This window comes from Pseudorca crassidens, chromosome 7 (genome assembly GCF_039906515.1).
Source record: "Pseudorca crassidens isolate mPseCra1 chromosome 7, mPseCra1.hap1, whole genome shotgun sequence".
Lineage (NCBI taxonomy): Eukaryota > Metazoa > Chordata > Mammalia > Artiodactyla > Delphinidae > Pseudorca > Pseudorca crassidens.
This window is the reverse complement of record NC_090302.1, coordinates 82,143,502-82,165,707: the sequence shown is the minus strand read 5'-3', so window position 1 is coordinate 82,165,707 and position 22,206 is coordinate 82,143,502. Positions and strand designations below refer to the sequence as shown.

General features: G+C 37.8%; 1 protein-coding gene and 1 pseudogene across 10 annotated transcripts in view; one reads left to right on the top strand and one right to left on the bottom strand.

Annotated features, from left to right (window-relative positions):
- KIF27 (kinesin family member 27) overlaps positions 1–22,206 on the top strand; it is an 88,400-nt gene that overhangs the window by 32,710 nt on the left and 33,484 nt on the right. For 7 of the 10 annotated variants that reach the window (XM_067744728.1, XM_067744729.1, XM_067744721.1 and 4 more), the window contains 6 exons: positions 1,108–1,277; positions 1,773–1,876; positions 3,490–3,645; positions 6,644–6,849; positions 13,248–13,445; positions 21,017–21,130. In XM_067744728.1, the coding sequence (XP_067600829.1) occupies positions 1,108–1,277; positions 1,773–1,876; positions 3,490–3,645; positions 6,644–6,849; positions 13,248–13,445; positions 21,017–21,130 (948 nt within the window). The remainder of the gene's footprint in view (positions 1–1,107; positions 1,278–1,772; positions 1,877–3,489; positions 3,646–6,643; positions 6,850–13,247; positions 13,446–21,016; positions 21,131–22,206) is intronic. The other 3 variants (XM_067744722.1, XM_067744724.1, XM_067744726.1) reach the window with 3 other exon arrangements.
- On the bottom strand, positions 8,670–13,172 carry LOC137228278 (heterogeneous nuclear ribonucleoprotein A1-like; annotated as a pseudogene).

Genomic DNA, 22,206 nt, shown 5'->3' with positions numbered 1-22,206 from the left:
GTATAAAGGCAATATCTAATTCATTGTTTTCCAAGGTGAATTTTTGAGAACTTAAGGCCAATAGAATAATAATATAGAAAGTTTCCAGGCTAGTCCATGAAAATCTATTTATCCCATGATACATATTAAGTGTCACTTAGAGCATTAATTCAGCTCTCCCTGACTACTACATGTAAAGTCTGAATAAATACATTCAAATTTTCAAATCAGGAATATTTTTCCCTGGCAGAAGGAGTGGTAGTGGCTCTGGATTTCTTCATGTGGTGGGATTTGGATTAGAGGGGAATTGCAGATCCTTAGCAGCACTGCAATTCTCCAAGTGTTCAGAAATGGGAAGATTGTGGTGGGGTGGGTAACAGTTGTCTCCTATTACACTGTGTATGGGCTTCACATTTGTTGGGGAGTGCCTGAGCTATGTTTAAGAGCTGTGATGTTGGGACTTCCCTGGTGGTCCAGTGGTAAACAATCCGCCTTACAGTGCAGGGCCTGGTCAGGGAACTAAGATCCCACATGCCGAGGGGCAACTAAGCCTGTGTGCCACAACTGTTGAGCTCACATGTCTCAACTAGAGCTGGCGCACCACAACTACAGAGCCCACGCGCCCTGGAGCCTGCGCGCCACAGCTAGAGAAGAGAAAACCCGCAGGCCGCAACTAGAGAGAAGTACACATGCCGCAATGAAAGATCCCGCGTGCCTCAACGAAGATCCCGCATGCCGCGACTAAGACCCAACGCAGCCAAAAATAAATAAATAAATAATAAAGAAATCTTTAAAAAAATATATTAAAAAAAAAAGAGCTGTGATGTTTTCACTCATGCCTCTTTTTGGTTTCATTTTTGAGTGCTATTTTCCCTGAAGCTATATGAGCTTTCTAGAAGAGGAAGAGCTGTGTATAGATTCTGAAAGAAGTGTGTGTCCATGAGGCACAATAGTATTATGAAATGAATTTTGACTTTTTTTGTGGGCGGGGGGGGAATGTATATTTTCAGTGATTGGCTATTTTAAGAGTACCTGTCTAACCTCTTTAAAAAACATTTTGAGTGATAGCATAAAAACAGACACTAAAAATCACGTTTTTTGTTGTTGGGTGGGGGAATCACTTGTAAGGTCTACACAAGTCCTCCTGTATACTCTCTGGATCGACTAGTTGCCGGATTTCGAACACGAAGTCAGATGCTGCTGGGTCACTTAGAAGAGCAGGATGAAGTCCTCCACTGCCAGTTTTCTGATAACAGTGATGATGAAGAGTCAGAAGGCCAAGAGAAATCTGAAATTAGGTATGTTAATATAGACTGATTTAATAAACATAATTACATGATGCAATTAATATATACAGATGTAGGGTTTTTTTCATTAAAGTATATCTTTTTCCATTTAGTAGGAGAGTTAAGTGGTTTTTGCTACATGTACTGTCAACTAATGTGTTATGAAACCAGTGTTTGAACACAAGTCATCCGTCTAACAACTGTAAAATAATTTTGCTTTAAAGCGTTTATGGTGGTTGAATTTTAATTTTCAGAGAGAATGATTTTGGATTTCCTAATTCTGCTGCCACAGTGGCAACAAACATGATGAATTTTCCACTGGGTCCAACATGGTGGGGGATATCTTTTTATTTTGTGGAATATTAGTAAGTTCCATTTGTTTTGTATTAATCATTTACAGAATAATTAATCAATTTAAAGAATAATTTGGGGGGAAACTAATTTGAGGGCATATTAGAAACCACTAACAGACAAGTTACCTTTGATCCTGATATTTTTTTTTTTTAGACATAAAGGTTGCTCGTGGATTCAAAAGCCAGGCTCTGTTTGTTCTTTTGTTGAATTGAATGATATTCAGGATCAAACACAAAAGTCAAGATTGGAGAATGAAGGTACACAGACTTTCTCAAGTACTTTAGATCTAATATTTATGACACCTCTCTTTTTCTTCAGGCAATAATTTAAGAAGCATCTGGGAATTCTCCAAGACGGGAACTTGATTAGGAGTGCTTTCCTAGCTTTTCCTTTGTGTTCTCTGCTCTACCTCTGAATTTTTGTTCGTTTTTATTCCTTAATGAAAACAGTTTTTCCACCAATCAATTCAAGCTAGAGTTATAGGCTAAATCTCTCAGAATGGGGATTTTATATTCAAACATGAGTTGATATACATTGTACTCTTGACTTATTTAAAATGCATCTTAAGTAATTTACTAGCTCTCTACTGCTTCACTGGCACCCATGCCTACCATTAGTGATATATTTGGCATTAGAGCCAACTTAGTCTAGTGGGTACTTATAATGTTCACAACTGACGAGAATTTATGCATCAAAAAACAGCATAAAAGACATTTATGTTGCAAAAAGTATACGCGGAGATTTTAGCTCATTTCTCTTAGCCTATGTGTGGTCACAACACCAAGAGTAAGAGTACAGAGAATATAAATAACATGATAAGTCCTACACTGTGAAAATAGCATCTTTTTAAGAGCCTATGGGGGACTTCCCTGTTGGCGCAGTGGTTAAGAATCTGCCTGCCAATGCAGGGGACACGGGTTCGAGCCCTGGTCCGGGAAGATCCCACATGCTGCAGAGCAACTAAGCCCACGCACCACAACTACTGAGCCTGCGCCCTAGAGCCCATGAGCCACAACTACTGAAGGCCGCACGCCTAGAGCCCGTTGTCCACAATAGAAGCCACCGCAATGAGAAGCCTGCTCACCTCAATGAAGAGTAGCCCCTGCTTGCCGCAACTAGAGAAAGCCTGTGTGCAGCAGCGAAGACCCAGTGCAACCAAAGATAAATAATTAAAAATAAATTTGAGCTTATGCATGTAATATTAAAAAATGAAATTGAGATAAATTTTTAAAATGTATAAATAGTGTAGATAAGTGCTACCCAAGTAGCCATCCTTGAACTGTTTGTTACTGGTCTACAACCAGGTAAGAAACTTAATGTCAGGATGTAAATCAGTGCACCAGCTCCTTCATTGAGAAAGTCTCACTGTGAAAAAAATGTCAGCTGAGCTAAAAGAGTGAGGTAATTGATTTATGTTCTAGTACAAGACAGAAACAAACAGTGTGAGGCCACACTCTTATTAGCCTGGGGTAGAGGGAGACTACATTCTCTGATTACCGTAAAACTGTGAGTTAATAGGAAAAAAATTAAAACCTCTACCTATCTGGAGATTTTATATCTTTCTTAAATAACTCGGGTTAAAGAAAAAGTCAAATTGCAGAATATCTAAGGGTAATGAAAAACTGTATCAGAACCTACAGGATATGACTAGAGCATATACATATGTTTTAAGAAAAGGAAAACTCACTGTGAGCTGGGAAACTAAAGTCCCAATTGCTATGTATTTTTTCCTTTTTTTTTCTGTCTGTCCCTTCCTCTGTTTCCTCTAGACTGCTTGTGTATCTGCCTTTTTTTTTTTTAACTCTACTTCTGTCAAATATTTCTGAGCAGATAGTTTTTATTTCTCAGTTTTGTTTCTTTTATTTTAAAGATTTAAAGATTGAATGTCTCCAGGAGAGTCAAGGGTTGAATTTGCAAAAATTAAGGAATTCAGAGCTCATACTTACTGAAGCTAAACAAAAAATGAGGGAACTTACTATCAACATCAAGGTGAAGGAAGATCTGATTAAAGAATTAATTAAAACAGGTAATAGTATCCTGTGAACCAGCTTGTATGAGAAAGAAAAGCTTCTAGGGCTTCCCTGGTGGCGCAGTGGTTGAGAGTCCGCCTGCCGATGCAGGGGACATGGGTTCGTGCCCCGGTCCGGGAAGATCCCACATGCTGCGGAGTGGCTGGGCCCGCGAGCCATGGCCGCTGAGCCTGCGCGTCTGGAGCCTGTGCTCCGCAACGGGAGAGGCCACAACAGTGAGAGGCCCGCGTACCGCAAAAAAAAAAAAAAAAATCTTCTAAAGTTGCTTCTGATGTTGTAACATTTACTTTAATTTTTGATGCTCAGGACTATCCACGTTAGCTTGGAATTCGTTCTAACAAGGTGTGCTCTAGAGCCAGTATGTGGAGGTTAATTATCAAAAGAACTTTGTTATATTTGATTTCATCTATGAATTTTTCTAACCAGTGTGAACTCTGTGTTGTGCTGGAACTCTATGGTACTTAATGTTTTTTGCCACTCTTTAGAAACATTATACTAGGCATCTGGGATAAGTCTGAGATGTTTTCCGAGTTCATTTTTAGTAAATACTTATTTTAAATTATTAGTCTTTATTTTCTTGGATAGTTCATATTTAACCTTAATTATAAACTTTATATTTTAAATGTAGCTAATTTTTGTTTTTCTGAAGATATAAGGATTTGTCCTTGAGAGCTGTCCTCTTGAGTGAGCCAGGCTTTCATCTCCTCCCCTTAATCTACCAGGTTGGGCATATGTACAACATCCTCTCCTCACCCTGCAACTCCATTAGGCTTGCCTTAAAATGCACATCTCAAGCTTTTGGGGTTCCTCTCACTAATACACTCCAAGTGTAAGCCTTGACTACTCTGAAATTCAGTAAAGAATTGAAGGAATAAGACACACTAGCTTTTCTTTTCCCCAATGTCAATGCAAAACAACTCTGGTCACATTTGGGGAAACTGAAGGAAATACTATCCTCCTCTTCTTCAAGCCCAAGACTATAATCACACTCAAACTACACGAATTGTGGTTCCCAAATCCTCTGCCAGCAAAGAGAAACCTGCCTGGCCTCTCCCTCCTCTTTCCTGCAAGCTTGCTTTCTGACTGTCGGTCCTCCTTTCTCAACTTCCTCTCCTCTAGCTGCTGTCCAATGCGTTTTCCTTTCTCATTCCTAGTGGTGTATGGGCTATGCATCGTCCCAGCTCCAGTTATCCCAGATGTTTGATTTTGACCATTCTCCTTCCTCATAGGCAGGATCAATGCCAGTAAACCTCTCTTAGGAGTATCTAGGAAATGGTTTAGGGGTTTAAATAGCTTCTCTATCCCCATGATTTTAGGGTAGTGAGTGTAGAAATTGAGGATATTTACCACTCTGAAATAAACGATTTTCTTTCATATAGGTTATCCCACCATGGGATATCTAACTAAACAAGCACACTTTTGTAACCTGGTATACCCATCCTGGTTGCCTTAAAATAGAGGATACCTGAACTTAAACAGAGAAGGTCTTCTTCTTGTTCATAGAACGAAGGGCAGTTTGGAGCTTTCCTAAAGTCCCTTAGAAATGGTGATTAGCAAAAGGGTCAATGTGTACTTACTTTTCCAAGTCCTCTCACTGAAGACTTCCCCAAACAGTAGCTACTTCAGCCAAAATTAATAACAATGACAATTATACTGTATTTCATCAATTTTAATACACACTTTTTTCACATTTTAATATCTCTGAAATCAGGATGCATCTTAAAAATCAGTGGCATTTTAGCATTTTGTCATGGTGTAATTGGTACTGTATATTTTTTTTCTTAGTGGTTCATAAAATATTAGCGTGTTAAACAATTTATGGGATCACAGATTCATTAAAACATTGTTGTCCTATGTATTTTGAAGTTAGTTGAAAGCATAGAATTGTAGAGCCAGAAGACAACTTACAGTGCATTTAGTTCAATAACTCCCTGTATTAAAAAATTAAGAGCTTTACAGTATACCAGTATAACAACCTGTCCTGGTGATTATTCACCCCATGACCTCTAGACTCTTACTTCCCACTGCTGCTAGTTTGCCAGTCTGGTTCAGGACAGTCGACTATTCAGAATAAATCAGAACTAAATTTTTAGGGTCAGTAGCTGGGCTTAGAATGAAAAGAGATATAGAAATACCTATATTCTGTTTTTCTCTATGTTCTAAATATTCATAAGAAAAGGATTTTAAAAAAATTATCTTTAACAAGTTAAAATGAAATAAAAAAGGAGAGGGGGCTAGCTCTATATTAAAGGATTCTTAAGAAACATAACAGTAAGATGTACTGTGACCTTGTTTGGATTGTGATTAAAATAGACTAATTGTAAAAGACATTTTGAGACAGTTGGGGAAGTCTGAATAGGAACTGGTGGGTATTAGCATTGTTAGGTGTGATAATAACTTTTTGATTATTTCCATATTCTGTTTAGATGCTTATTGAAGTATACATAGGTGATGACATTATATCTGGGATTGCTTTAAAGTTTTTAAGTAAATTGAAGAAAAAAAGTATAGATGAAGTAGCTGTGGCAAAATCTTGATAACTGTTGGATCTGGGTGATGGACTTTCATTATATTATTTCTCTACTTTTGATATGTTAAAAATTTTTCATAATAGTAAAAGAAAAGAATTCGGAGACAGATTATGGGTGGTAGGAAGACAAAGTGTAGTAAGCAGTAGGCCAGTGAGTCACCTCAAATACCTTTTAACTGAAGTTTGATGCCAGCAAAGGTAAACTGCAAATTCAGAACAAAAGATGAACCAGGGAGAAGATAGAATGGCACCAGATGGGGACAGTCATTAAGGAACTAATTATTAAAAGGACAGGTGGCAAGTTGTGTTTGATGGGGATGGGAGGGACAGCTGGATTTTTAATGCTATGCCTTAAATAGTTACTGCCCAGCTTTTTAAGAGTAGGGAAATTTTATGTTTCTGGTGTTTTACTTAGTTTTTAAACATAATTTATAATTGTTATTACTACTATTATTATTATGAAGGTAATGATGTCAAGTCCGTAAGCAAACAGTATTCTCTGAAAGTAACAAAACTTGAACAGGAAGCAGAACAGGCGAAAGTGGAATTAACTGAAACGCAAAAGCAGCTTGAGGAACTGGAAAACAAAGATCTTTCTGATGTTGCTTTGAAGGTAAAATTACAGAAGGAATTTCGTAAAAAGATGGATGCTGCGAAGCTAAGAGTCCAGGTAATTTAAAAAATATAATTGAGAAAACTTATTTAAGGCTTCCTGATTTTGAGGATTCTTGTACCTAGTTAGGAAAGAAGTAGGATTCAGTTTTTACTAGCGGGAGGAACTGGATGGCAAGTTTTCTTTTCCAGTATGCTGGTGGGTTTACATAATTTTAGTCTGGGTAGTATATTTCTTCATTCAGGAAGTGTATTATTTTAATCTTTTTATCAAAAACCACATGGTGAGAAATAAAGATAACCACAGAAAATAGTATCCTTTTCTGAAGGATAAAAGATTAACTAATGATTAAATAATACATATATAACATCTGGTATGTATATAGCACTTTCTTGACACTCAACAAATATAAGTGTTTCAGACAGTTTTCTGAAATCATAACTGATTGGTTTAAGAAAGGTTAATAACTTTGAGTACCACATCTTATTCTTAATTTCCTAATGCTGTACTTTGCTATATCCTCAAATATAGCTACAGTTTAAAAATTCTATTCTTTGAGAAGTATTCCATTATCGGGAGATTTTGTGTATGAAGCCGTTCCCAGATGCTTTTGGTATAGTCAGAGTGCTTTGTTAGTTTGCTTATAAGGAATTTACTAAAGTGCCTTTTCCAGTTCTTTTGATTCATAATCTTTTTTTTAAAATATTTTATTTATTTTTTTGCTGTGTTGGGTCTTAGTTGCGGCACGTGGGATCTTTTGTTGTGGCATGTGGGCTCTTCACCGTGGTGTGCAGGCTTCTCTCTAGTGCATGGGCTCATTAGTTGCAGTGTGCAGGCTCTCTAGTAGCGTGTGGGCAGGCTCAGTAGTTGTGGTGTGAGGGCTCCAGAGTGCATGGGTTCTGTAGTTGTGGCATGCAGGGTTAGTTGCCCTATGGCATGTGGGTTCTTAGTTTCCTGACCAGGGATCGAACCAGCGTCCCCTGCATTGCAATATGGATTCTCAACCACTGGACCACCAGGGAAGTCCCTGATTCATAATCTATTGCTTTCATATTGTTTCCACTGTACATAGAATGGAATTGTAGTTAACCTAGTCAGAGCATTAGTTATCTATTTTTGAAACTGTGCGACAGTTATTTTCTTTCAACAAGATAAGTGTTCACCGCACACCTCCTGTGTGCCAGGTCCTGTTCTAGATGGGGATGCAGGAGTGAAAAGAGCAAAAAAGTCCCTTCTTCTAGGGTCTTTAATGCCATCTCAAACATCTGCACATCGCCATTAAAATTTTTTTTTACTTAAGTAGCCTCTCAAGTCAACACCAAGTTAAAATAACGTGACGTGACACTTTGCACTTTCCTTCAGAATACATTTTTTCCCTTAGCAATTCACCTCCGAGAGTCTTGCGATCAATTTTTTAAAATTTCTTGACCGTTAAATTAAGGCTGCGACATCTAACAAAGTACTCGTTTTAACAAAACATTAGTAGAACAAAACAATTAAGAGCTTTCCTTTATGATTATTATGAAATTTATTTATAATTTCATAGGTTTTTATCCTACCTTCAGTTCTTTTTTGTTTTTTAAAGACACATTTATTCAGCGTCGTGATCATACTATTACAGTTAGCAATCAACAGCATGAGTGCAAAAAAAAAAAACCTACATTAAATAAAACCCTTTGTTGGAATGCTTTACACTTTCCGCAGAACAGAAACTAAAATAACCTGTTATACAACTAGGCACAAATACAGCCCTTGAGTTTTTTTTGCCCATACACATGAGTATTGTCTAAAACATGTCTTCTTTGTAGCAGCTAGACCCTGCCACCGCTGTGCTTGGCCGAGTTCACAAATCTCTTGTAACCTGTAGCTTCCCTGTCACTCTCCTGGCTCTCCTCTCCTGCTAAACTTTGTTTCCTGGCAGTAATTAAAACCTTCTGCCACTGCCGTAGCTACTGCTGCTGCTGGAATTACCATAGCCACCTTGGTTTTGTGGTTTGGCAAAGTATTGGCCTCCACCACCATAGGGGCCAGAACTTCTGCCTCCAAAGTTTCCTCCTTTCATGGGTCCAAAATTTGAAGATTGATTGTTGTAATTGCCAAAATCATTGTAGCTTCCGCCACCTCCAAAATGGCTTCCGTCATTACCAAATCCATTACTGCCATCCCCACTGCCACCATATCCCCCACCACCATGGCTGCCACCAAAGGCATCTCGACCACTGACGTTCCCTCCACGAGCAGAGTTGTCATTCCCACCAAAACCCCCTCCACGACCACCACCAAATTTTCCAGAACCACTTCGACCTCTTTGGCTGGATGAAGCGCTAGCCTTCTCTTGCTTAGATAGGGCTTTCCTTACTTCACAGTTGTGGCCGTTCACTGTGTGGTATTTCTGAATGACAGTCTTGTCTGCGGCGTCATGGTCATCAAAGGTTACAAAAGCAAAGCCTCTGTTTTTGCCACTGCCTCAGTCAGTCATGATTTCAATCACTTCAGTTCTCCCACACTGTTCAAAATAATCTCTTAGGTGATGTTCTTCAGTGTCTTCTTTAATGCCACCAACAAAAATTTTTTTAACGGTTAAGTGGGCACCAGGTCTTTGAGAATCTTCTCTTGAGACGGCCCTCTTTGGTTCCCCAACTCTTCCATCCACCTCGTGTGGCCTCGCGTCCATGGCTGCATCCATCTCCTCTGCAATGGCATACGTGACAAACCCGAAGCCTCTGGAGCACCTGGTGTTTGGACCCCTCGTTACCACACAGTCTGTGAGCGCTGCCCGCTGCTCAGGTGGCTCCTCAGATTCGCATCAATTGTTTCAAAGCTCAGACGTCTGATGAGGAGCTTCTGCAGCTGTTCGGACTCTTTGGGAGACTGACTTAGACACGACGGCAGTAGAGGGGAGAGGCTTCAATGATGCTTACTTGGCGGCATCCACGGGCAGAAAGGTTATCCTACCTTCAGTTCTGATTGTAATTCTTATACTCAGTATTAATAAGTAAGAACCGATCTTGTACTGGTCATCTGTCTATTCAGATTTTCTATTTCTTCATGATTCAGTCTTGGAAGACTGTGTGTATCTAGGGATTTATCCATTTCTTCTAGGTTATCCAATTTTTTGGTGTATAATTGTTGATCATACTCTTTTTTGTCTTTTTTTTTGGCTGTGTTGGGTCTTCATTGCTGCGCACGGGCTTTCTCTAGTTGCGGTGAGTGGGGGCTACTTTTCGTTGTGGTGCACAGGTTTCTCATTGTGGTGGCTTCTCTTGTTGCAGAGCATGGGCTCTAGGCACGCGGGCTTCAGTAGGTGTGGTACGTGGGCTCAGTAGTTGTAGCTCGCAGGCTCTAGAGCTCAGGCTCAGTAGTTGTGGCACATGGGTTTAGTTGCTCCACGGCAACTAAATGTGGGATCTTCCCAGACCAGGGCTCGAATCCATGTCCCCTGCATTGGCAGGCGGATTCTTAACCACTGCGCCACCAGGGAAGCCCCTGATCATACTCTTTTAGGGTCCTTTGTATTTCTGTGGTATCAGTAGTGACTTCTCTTTCATTTTTGATTTTATTCACTTGAGCCCTCTCTTTTTTTCTTTCTGAGTCTGGCTAAATTGTCGATTTTATTTACCTTTTCAGAAAACCAGCTCTTAGTATCACTGATCTTTTCTGTTTTTTTTTAGTCTTATTTCGTTTATTTCTTCTCTGACCTTTATTATTTCCTTTCTTCTACTAACTTTGGGCTTTGCATGTTCTTCTTTTTCTAGTTCCTTTAGGTGTAATGTTAGATTGTTTATTTGAGATTTTTCTCGTTTCTTGAGGAAGGCCTGTATCACTGTACACTTCCCTCTTAAAACTGCTTTTTTTGTGTCGCATAGATTTTGGACAGTTGTGGTTCCATTTTCACTTGTCTCAAGGTATTTTTTGATTCTCCTTTGATTTCTTTGTTGACCCATTGGCTGTTTAGTAGCACATGGTTTAGTCTTCATGTGTTTGTGTTTTTTCCAGTTTTCTTGAAATAGCCAAAATTATTATTTTTCTAAGGAGGTTATTATATTAACCATATAAATCTATAGCTTAAGCCTTGTGTGTGGATTTAGCAAAGATTATTTTTATGGTTGTGATAAAAAGATTAAATGAAAGATTATTAATAGGGTTTGAATTATCATGTTCTTTTTGTTTTCCATGTTTCTTGTTGTGTATCTTTTTCTGCTGAGGGTACTGATGAGGAAAGGAAAGAACTTAATTAAATTCAAAAGAAACATCTCATAGAAGGACTGAAAGAAGTGTCCCACATAGTTTTAGAGATTTCTGTGCCTTTGCCATATGCATGCACAACTGATGGGGATTGGGATGCTAAAGATGATAAGGATGGTGGTGGGGATGAGAAGTGTGATAGTTAAGTATCTACCAAGTGCTATATACATACTAGATGTTTTATATGTATTATATGTATTACTTAATCATTATTTAATCCTTTGAAGTGGGTATTTTTATTTATTTATTTATTGCGGTACGCCGGCCTCTGTGCCACCAGGGAAGCCCTGAAGTGGGTATTTTTACACTCTTACAAATGAGGAAGCTAAGGTTTACAAAGGTAAAATAACTCACTCAGTCACATAATTGTGATGATAATAATGGTTTTCAGTACTCTAACATTTCATACCATTTTAACATTGAAATACTAGTGGTTTTATTGGTATAATGAAGTTATTTTAGTTTTTAAAACTTAAAAAATTTGTTTTAATTAAAAAAAATCTAAAATCTGTATTCTTGGTCTTTAGATATATATAGCATTATATGCTGCATTATATGCTCTGTTTAATGCTAACAGAGGTGCACGTTTGAGCATCTGTGGAATAAGTGCAAATGACAAACCTATCTCACTTTTAAATAAGATTATCAGTACTTATACTGATATCTTCAATATCATGTGGAAAAGACACTAAAATTCTAGTATTAACATTTTTTACTCCAGTATTGCAATACTGTCAAATATAAGTGACAGGGGCTTCCCTGGTGGCACAGTGGTTGAGAGTCCGCCTGCCGATTCAGGGGACACGGGTTCGTGCCCCGGTCCAGGAAGATCCCACATGCCGCGGAGCGGCTGGGCCCGTGAGCCATGGCCGCTGAGCCTGCGCGTCCGGAGGCTGTGCTCCGCAATGGGAGAGGCCACGACAGTGAGAGGCCCGCATACCGCAAAAAAAAAAAAAAAAAAAAAGTGACAAAGCCAGGGTGCAAATCCAGGCATGGGAAACTGCAGAGTCCTGTGGCCTCCAAGCTAGTAGTACTCCAAGTAGTCCATCTGCAGATTGTTCATTATTGGTCTGCAGTGAGATAAAGGTAAATGGGAGCACAGCTTCTCTCATCAACAAAGTCTTGCATGAAAACATCATCAGCTGAATCTAATAATGTGCTTCATGGTGCAGGCTGACAACAGTCTGTGAGTGGTACTGGTCCACAGACCACATTTTGAGTAGCGCTGCTCTAAGCTACAATGCCTCTGTGAATACTTAGTTTAATTAAAACAAAATGTGTTTATGTCAACAATTTATCGCCAAGATAAAGAAAATAATTAATCATAGTCTGCATAACTTACAAATGACCTCACCTTAACTTTTTTATGTCACATAAGAGGTACTTACTTAGTGTAACGCTAAAGTACAGCAGACAAATCTAATATATGTTTGCTTGTTTGATCAGGATTAAATTGAAATACTCTGGTATTTTATATTAGTAAACTCTTCAAAAAATTTTAATGCTGTCTATGGATAACTTTACCTAGAGAGGAAAAGCCTTATTTAAGGTAATTAAAATAGTAATTACAATGGTTGGTCACTCTCAGGGAAAATGGTATCATTTCTGATCATCTTAACTCAGGGATTAATGATTTAGGCTGCAGCTGGATATTAAAGATGAGCACAGTGGAATACTATGCAGTCATATAGAAAGAACAAATCTATGAGAAAACACCTCTAAGATACGTTAAACAGAAAAAAAGGGGAGGTGGAGAATAGTCTACCTAGAACATAAAGTTACTTATGTGCATATAAATTATTTCTCAAGGAATATTTAAGAAATTGGTAATTTTGTTTCAGGAAACAGGACAGGTAGATTAGGCGTCTGAGAGAAGAGTCATTTTAAATATAAGTTTAGTTTTGTATTGTTTTAATTTTTATTATGTACATAAAATATTTTAAAATTAAAACAATAAAAAAAGCAACGATGTCAATTTTGTTCTGTTTGGCTGTCAGCACCAGGAAGTCTCATTATTCTTTATATCTGGTGAAAATTATGATATTTGCTTGACTGTAAAAGTAGAAATGTAGAAAACAGTTGTGAAACTATCAAGAATAAATTAAAATCTAGGCAAAAATGCCTACCTGCGTCATTAAATGAAAAGTTTAAGTTTAGTGGAGGGATATGAGAGGTGCAGTTTTTCATTTTGAAATAAGACCTGATCCCAGGTCTTACAGAAGAAGCAACAAAATAGTAAGAAATTGGCATCACTGTCGATCCAAAATGAGAAACGTGCTAATGAACTAGAGCAGAATGTAGATCACATGAAGCATCAAAAGGTACAGCTGCAAAAAAGACTTCAAGAAGAAAATGAGAAAAGGAAGCAACTGGATGCAGAAATTAAGCGGGGTCAACAAAAAATCAAAGTAATATTGTCATACTTTCCTGCTAAGCATAATATGAAATGTTCAATGGCTCAGAGCTAATGTAACCAAGGTCTTGATTCAGTTGGCTTGTGAGGTATCTCACCTTGGCCTGTCCTTGGCTGCTGTCCTCATTCACTTTAAAACTTTGTTGATCTACATAGTAAAAGCTATTTATTGAATTCTGAGTACTGTCTTGAAGGCTTTGACTTCCCAAAAGAAAGTGCCGTGATAATTTCTGTAACTAGGATCTTAACTTCAGTTGAGGCTGTCAAAAACACAAATTTATAAAGCTGACTTTCTAAAAAAATATCTAACATTTGAATAGGATTTGCCATTTTCAAAGTGCTTTGACATGCATTGTCCATGTGGCAGCATAGAAAAAAGTACAAGGTAAAATGGTACCATTTCATTCATAGTGTGCAGGAAAGTGATCAGACCTGTATGCCCAGCCGTTCTATAGAATGGATTGGGCTGGGGAGGAACTAGTGGTGTCAGCCTGGGCTCTGGAGCCGGGCTTGCATGTATTCAATCCCAACTCTCTCACTTCCTGGCTAGATAAGATCATTTACTGAGAAAATCACTTACCCTCTCTGTGTCTGTTTATTCTTATCTAAGATGGCCTTATCATACTTGCCTCAGTAGGGCTCTTTTGAAGAAGAGAATGATGATAATGATCATAATAACAACAACAAACACTTATCTAGCACTGTGTACCAGGCTCTGTTCTGTTCAAATGTTAAGCCAGACCCAAGGTTTGGAACATAATTGGAGATTTCCTAGATTTTAAACTTTGGAAAATAATATATTCTCAGACCTTCAAAAAAAAAAATGACAGAATTTAGTGATGGAAGGGAACTTAAAAGAGCATGTAAGCCAAATTACTGATTCTTTTTTTTTTTTAATCAGCTTTATTGAGATATACTTCACATATCATACAGTTCACCCATGTAAAGCGTACAGTGAGTTTTGGTATATTACATTATTGATTTTTATAAAATAATATAACATGAAATTGACCATTTTAACTTTGTTTAAGCATATAGCTCAGTGCCATTAATTACATTCGGTGTTGTGCAACCATCACCACTGTCTTTTTCCAAAACTTTTTCATCACCCTTAATAGACACTTGGTAACCATTAGCAATAATTCCCTTTTCCCTCTTCCCCCCAAGCCCCTGGTAACCCTAATCTACTTCTCTCTTTATGAATTTGCCTATTCTAGATATTTCATAAAAGTGAAATCATACAATATTTGTCCTGTATCTGGATTTTTTCATTTAGCATCATGTTTTCAAGGTTCAGCCATGTTGTAGTATATATCAGAACTTCATTCCTTCTTATGGCTGGGTAATATTCCATTGCATACACAACATTTTGTTTCTGCATTTATCTGATAGGCACTTGGGTTGTTTCCACGTTTTGGCTATCGAATAATGCTGTGATAAACATTGGCATAGAAGTAACTGTTCAAGTGCCTGCTTTCAATTTGGAATTGAAATACCTAGGTGTGGAATTGCTGGGTCATATGCTAATTCTATGCTTAGCTTTTTGAGGAACCACCAACTGTTTCTGATAGTGGCAGCACCATTTTACATTCCCACCAGCAATGTATGAGGGGTCTGATTTCTCTGCATGTTCATCAACACTTGTCATTTTCTGTTTCTTTTTTATTATAGTCATCCAAGTACATGTGAAGTGGAATCTCGTTGTGGTTTTGATTTTCATTTCCATAATGACTAATGGTATTGAACACCTTTTCATGTGCTTATTGCCCGTTTGTATATCTTCTTTGGAGAAATGTCTTTTCAAGTTCTTTGTCTACTTTTTAATTGGGTTGTCTCTTTGTTGTTGAGTTGTGGGAATTCATTATGTATTCTGGACATTAAACTTTATCAGATACATGACTTCCAAATATTTTTTTCCATTCTGTAGATTATCTTTACATTTTCTTTAAATTTTATTTATTTATTTATTTTTGGCTGTGTTAGATCTTCATTTCTGTGCGAGGGCTTTCTCTAGTTGTGGTGAGCGGGGGCCACTCTTCATCGTGGTGCACGGACCTCTCATTCTCATGGCCTCTCCTGTTGCGGAGCACAGGCTCCAGACGCACAGGCTCAGTAGTTGTGGCTCACGGGCCCAGTTGCTCCGTGGCATGTGGGATCTTCCCAGACCAGGGCTCGAACCTGTGTCCCCTGCATTGGCAGGCAGATTCTCAACCAGAGAAGCCCTTTACATTTTCTTGATAATATTCTTTGATGCACCAAAGTTTTACATTTTTTATGAAGTTCCAGTTTATCTATTTTTCCTTTTGTTGCTTGTGCTTTTAGTATCATATCTAAGAATCCGTTGCCAAATCTAAGGTCATAAGGATTTACCCCTATGTTTTCTTCTGGAATCTTATGGTTTTAGCTCTTATATTTAGGTTCCTGGTCCATTTTGAGTTAATTTTTGTATATGGTGTGAGGTAGGGGTCCATCTTCATTCTTTTGCATGTGGAAATCCAGTTGTTCCAGCACCATCTATTGAAAAGACTATTCTTTCCCTGTTTAATGGACTTGGTACCCTTGTCAAAAATCAATTGGCTGTAGATTTATGGATTTATTTCTAAACTTTCAGTTCTATTCCATTTGTCTATATGTCTATCCTTGTGCAAGTACACACTGTTTTGATTACAGTAGCTTTGCAGTAGATTTTGGGAAGTAAGTCCTCCAACTTTGCACTTTTTCAGGATTGTTTTGGCTATTTGAGGACTCTTGAAATTCCACATGAATTTAAGGGTCAGCTTTTCCATTTCTGCAAAAAAGGCCATTGGAATTTTTTTTTAATGCTTTAATTGTGTTTAATGCATGGTTCTTTTTTTTTTACAGCAGCACTCAACAAATTTTTATTTTCAAATTATTCCTTTTACGACGATCTGTTCTTCGGTTTTTCTCTGTAGATCCACTTTTTAAAAATTTATTTATTTTCTTTATTTTTTTGGCTGCATCTGGTCTTAGTTGAGGCATGCAGGATCTTTCTTTGTGGTGCAGGCTCTTTGTTGTGGCACAATGGCTTCTCTCTAGTTGTGGTATGTGGGCTTCTCTCTAGTTGTGGCATGCAGGTTTTCTCTCTAGTTGTGGTGCGTGGGCTCCAGGGTGCGTGGACTCTGTAGTATGCAGCACACAGGCTCTCTCATTGAGGCGCGCAAGCTCAGTAGTTGTGGCGCGTGGGCTTAGTTGCCCTGCGGCATGTGGGATCTTAGTTCCCTGACCAGGGATTGAATGCAAGTCCCCTGCATTGGAAAGCGGATTCTTTACCACTGGACCACCAGGGAAGTCCCAGCCATTGGATTTTTTTTTTTTTTTTTTTTTTTTTTGCAGTACACAGGCCTTTCACTGTTGTGGCCTCTCCCGTTGCGGAGCACAGGCTCCGGATGCGCAAGCTCAGTGGCCATGGCTCACAGGCCCAGCTGCTCCATGGCATGTGGGATCCACCCAGACTGGGGCACGAACCCATGTCCCCTGCATTGGCAGGCGGACTCTCAACCACTGTGCCACCAGGGAAGCCTGCGGCCATTGGAATTTTGATATGGATTGTGTTGACTATGTAGATCTCTTAGTGTAGTATTGGCATCATGACAATATTAAGTTTTCCTATCCATGAGGATGGGGCATCTTTTCATTTATTTAAATCTTCTTTAATTTCTTTCAGAATGTTTTATAATTTTTAGTGTACTAGTCTTTTACCTCCTTGGTTAAATTTATTCCCAGATATTTTATTATTTTAGATGTTATTATAAATGGAATTGCTTTCTTAATTTCCTTGAGTTACTCATTCTAAATAATAATGGTAATAATCATTATTATAGCAGTAAATAATATTTATTATTTGTCTTCAGTCAGTACTGTGCTAAGCACTTATGTGCTTTATCTCATTTGTCTTTTTCTCTTCCTGTATTTTCATCTTTTCCTTTTCTCCTAGATTCTTTCTTTAAACATCTTAGACTTTTCTCATCCTAAAATTATTCTCCTTCAACTTTATACTTCTCTCTCTCACTTCTCCCCTTTATAACCAAACTTCTTGGAAAAGTTTACTATATTTGATTCTGTTTCCTTTCCTTTCATTTGTTCTCTTCTCCTCTCCAGTCTGGTTTCTGGGTCTTGGCTGTACCGTTCACTTCAAAGCTCTTGAGAAGTTCACTAGTGCTCTCTCTGTCACACCTCAGCTGCATCCACCATAGTTCACCACTCCCTCCATCTTGAAATATTTCCCCCTTTGCCTTTGTGAAATTATACTCACCTTGTTTTTTCTTCTCTGATTGCTTGTTCTTTGTCTTTGCTAGCTTATCCTACACTATCGTTTCCTACCTATGGAAATTACTCAGGGCTCTAGCCTATGCCCTCGTATCTTCCATACTCTGTCCTGGGTGACCTCTCACCTTGTCTTTTTCCATGACTGCAGTTTAACTCTGACAACTCCCAGATTTAATCCTTAATACCAGGTTTGCCATTTGAGCTCTGGATTCATATATCCAACCATTGACATCTTTATTAGGTTGTCTTATAGGTGAATTCCCTTACTTACCTCGCCACTATTCCTCCTCCCTGCTCCCTTCATGGGAGAGAAAATATAGTTTTCCAGTGTACTTTACATGACATTTCAATGCATTCAGATGGGTAAGCTAGAAATTTAGCAGTCATCCTTGACTCTGTCCTCTTCCTCATTACGCATATCCAATGAATCACAAAGTCCTATAAATTGAGTCTTCTAAATATCTTGAATCTGTTCAATTCTCATTTCGCTGACAACAGCCTAGTCTGTTCGTTCCTGTCCTTCCTCCAGTGTGAGGATCAGGCCTGCCTGTCAGTCCTGTGGTCTTTGGGTCTCAGCTTCTCATCTCTCATGAACCCTGGCTTAAAGCAACAAGACATAGCACTCTCTAAATCTATGTTTAGGGAAAAGAAAAATACTTTTGAGCAGAATGCATAGTCTGCTGAAATGCAACTCTGCCTGTAACTTAAACTTTTTACATTCTTATCTAGGGTAATTTTGTTCCTTCTCTCATTCTAGGGAAATGTGACCCATTTAAGGGGAGAATGAGTATTCCAGAGAAAGGAACAGTCTGCCCCGAAGGTATATTGAAGTTTCTACTACTTAATGCAAAAGCAAAACCTGCTCAGAGTCCTAAGGGATATCTTGTCTTCTGTTTGGAGCTAACTGTTTAACATTCCATTTTTCACTTGACTAAACCATTTCCAGAGAATACTATGACTTCTGCATAGGTTCTCCATGTTCTTCTGCATGTTCTTCTGCATAGGTTCTTCAGTTCTTAACTGAAGACTATGGATGAGCTATAAAGGAAAGGTATAGGAACCCCTGAAATGTGACCTGGGATTTTTACTTCTCTAAGCACCAATTTCCTCATCTATAAAATGGGATTTATAATGGTATCTGTTTCATAGGATTATTGTGAGGATTAAATGGGATAATTAAATAGATGTAAAAAGCATAGCACAGTACCTGGTAGACAGTTATTTTACTATTATAATAGAGATTACAATATAAGGTAAAGGTAATTATGTCTAGAGCAACATGCAAAAGAGGGGATTAGACCACCTGCAGTACACTTTCAAAGCATTTGTAGAAGAATAGGAATAGTAGGCAGTCAGCTCCAGTATAAGGTGCCTTTATTTCAGCATCCTGAAGTTGCTGTGACTGTGACAGGGGCTAACTTATAACTGTGAACTAGAGCTAGGGAAGCATGAAAAATTAATGGGTAGTAAATATAACAGGGTCCAAATGCACTCATAATTCAACTCAAGTGGGCATAGAAAATTTATCTAGTCTATAGCAGACCTGTGTTCCTTATGACACCCCTCCCACCCTGCCCTGCCCAAACCATGTCACGAGAATTTCTGGAAATATCATGGGAACTAACCAAATTACCAGTCTGTCCAAACCTTATTCTGATAGTTTAAACATTTCCTTCAAATAATTCTCAGTTCTCTTGAATAAGAATATTCAGTCTCTTGGCCTCTTCCTCCCCATGATTCTCAAAGATAGAGTCTGGTATATGTGGTGTTCTGGTGTGTAGCTTTATTGCATCACATGGTGTTGAAGGGGAAGGGACTTTCTGAGTTTCATTTGGTCCTTGGATGTGACTGGCTGGAATCTGCTCTCTCTTGTTCACCTTTCCCTGCTGGCACTTGATATGAAGCCAGTATAGTTCATAGATTGGTCTCACTTTCAGCTTAGAGCCTGGAGGTGCTTTGGCTTCATCTCATCTCCTAATGGCATTATAAATCCCTGTTGAGACTATTAGATCTTCCATCTAGCTTGCTAGCCCAGTGGCCTGTCCTCACCTTCAGTTTTGGGGTCAATTCCCCACAATAACTGACCCCTATTTGTTCTCAACTCAGGATCCTCATCATCTGAGGCCAAGAAGTCCAATTAGTCTCTGTTTCCTGATCGTACTTCTCTGTTCTTTCAGCAAGACTGGGCAGATCCATGTGTGTGTGAGGCCTCTGCGCTGCAGTCCTCATTTTCTCCATCTGCTCTCAGTGATACCTTTGTTTATCATCCCCTTTCTGGGCCAAAACTCAGAGAGAAGAAAATTGGGACACACATCTTTTTTACTGTCTCTTTTCTCCTTTCTGCCATTTCCAGGGCTGGAAAATGGTAGACTTCCCTTTTACTTCCTTTTTATCAGTACTTCTGAAATTACCTATGGAAAAGATACAAGTTTCATTTTATTATTAATTTGTCACAGCCCAATACCTTTGTAAAACAAGAACTAGTAGAAAAATGAAATAAAAACTAAAATATACAAGTCTATCTTTTAATTATTAGATTCAACAGACATAAAATTATTCTGTTAAATTTTTGTAAAAGGTTCTAAACACTTACTTTTAATTTCTGTACTTATCCATCGTGGACCAGTAAGGAATAGCAGTGTGGACCAGTTCACTTTGAGTTCATGGCCTCCTTCCTGATTCCTGCTAAGCTTTGGTGGTGGATGGCAACATCGTCTCTAAACCCCAGTAGAACACAAGGGCCCTCTTGACATGACTCTTAAGATGTGAATGGAAACTAAAGGAATTTGGAAAATACTCTTCAGAGGACCATGATCAATCTTGAAAGACTATTTTCATGCTGCAGAATCTGATTTTTGAATGCTGGAAACTGAATATAACTTTTCTTTTTACATTTCTCCTGTGATAAATTCTAATATCCCCATTGCAGATGGGTGCCTTGGGTGGACTAACTGAAGGTAATGAACTCAGAAAGGCAGAAGAAAAGAGCAAATTTATAATTTTCATACTCTTATCCCTGTTATGCAAATTTGTAACACTGGCAAAGAATGAAAAAAAATACCTAGTTTTTCTAGTAAATCCTGATTTTTACTGTGAGATTTTATTGCTTGAATGAGGGGCTAACATTATTTTCTTCTTAAATGGTCCCAACCTTCATCTACTCATTTTCTTTCTTTTTGCAACTAAGAAAGTAAATGTTAAAATGATTATCTGCATAAATATTTAATGATGACCATGTAGTAAAAGCAATAAGGTGTTTTCAATTCCTGTTATCTATAGGAACTACAGTTAAAAACAGAACAGGGAGAAGGTCTAAAACTGAAAGCTGAGGACCTTGATGCATTTAAGATGAAAAGGAGAAAAGGTTCGTTTGGAAGTATAGACCAACTCCAGGTTTGTCGATTCTATTTAGTGTTTCCTGGTTTCACTTCAATTTGATGATTGTATAAGTAGGGGTAAAAAGTGGTGGACTCTGAATAAAATCTTCAAACACTAGATTTTGCCACTCAAGTACAAAATTTCTAATATTTCTTCTGAATTTTTTGTGTTATTAAAAAATTAATTTCCCATCCGGAAATGTGCTGTATTCTTATTTCAGTAGAAATGGGTTTATCTGAATGTTGAGGAATGTAAACATGAAAACTAGATTGTATTTATTCCCATGTCAAGACTGGTTTATTCACCTGGAAACATATATTTCTAAAGATAAGAGATCTCTACTCAAGCACAACCAAATTGTATATGCACCATATATAATATATTAAAAAGCTATTGTTTTAGTGCCACATTTAAAAAATGAAATCCATAGATTAATATCAAAGTTCAAAGAAACAAAGTTTTAATTTTATGTAAATTAGAAATGGCAGTTCTAAAAGTCTTAAAGATTAATGTGCTTAAAACTGTAATTACCCTCAAATGCAAATACATCACCTTAATTCTGAAAAATTTATTTGCTCTCTCTTCTTAAACCTTATATATTTTAATAGTAAAATTTAGGACATGAATGTATTCTCAGTTATTTTACTAGTGTATTTTAGAAATTAGTTGAAGAGCTCTCTCTCTGACGTGCTTGGTAATATTTCTGGGTGGAAGGGTATGTGGGGGAGTAGGTGAGGTAGGAATGCATAGAATAGTTAGACCTGCTTTTCAAAATGTTAAGGATCTAAATTTTAAATGAATACAATAATAGATTCCCACAGCTTGCACTGATTATGTTGGGTTAAAAATAATAATAAAACAAACAAACAGAGACCTTCATGCTTTTTAATGTTGTAAAACAACATTTTCCAGAATTTGATTCTAAACAAGAACAAGATTATATATTAATCAATATGACTATCCAAAGACCTTTTAATAGGACATTGATTTGATATGAAGCTCTCTTATAAGAAGAGAGTATTTAAAATTGGAACTGTGTGGTAGGAATATTTATTATAAGAAAAGACAAAATAAGAAATTTTCAGAAAAGT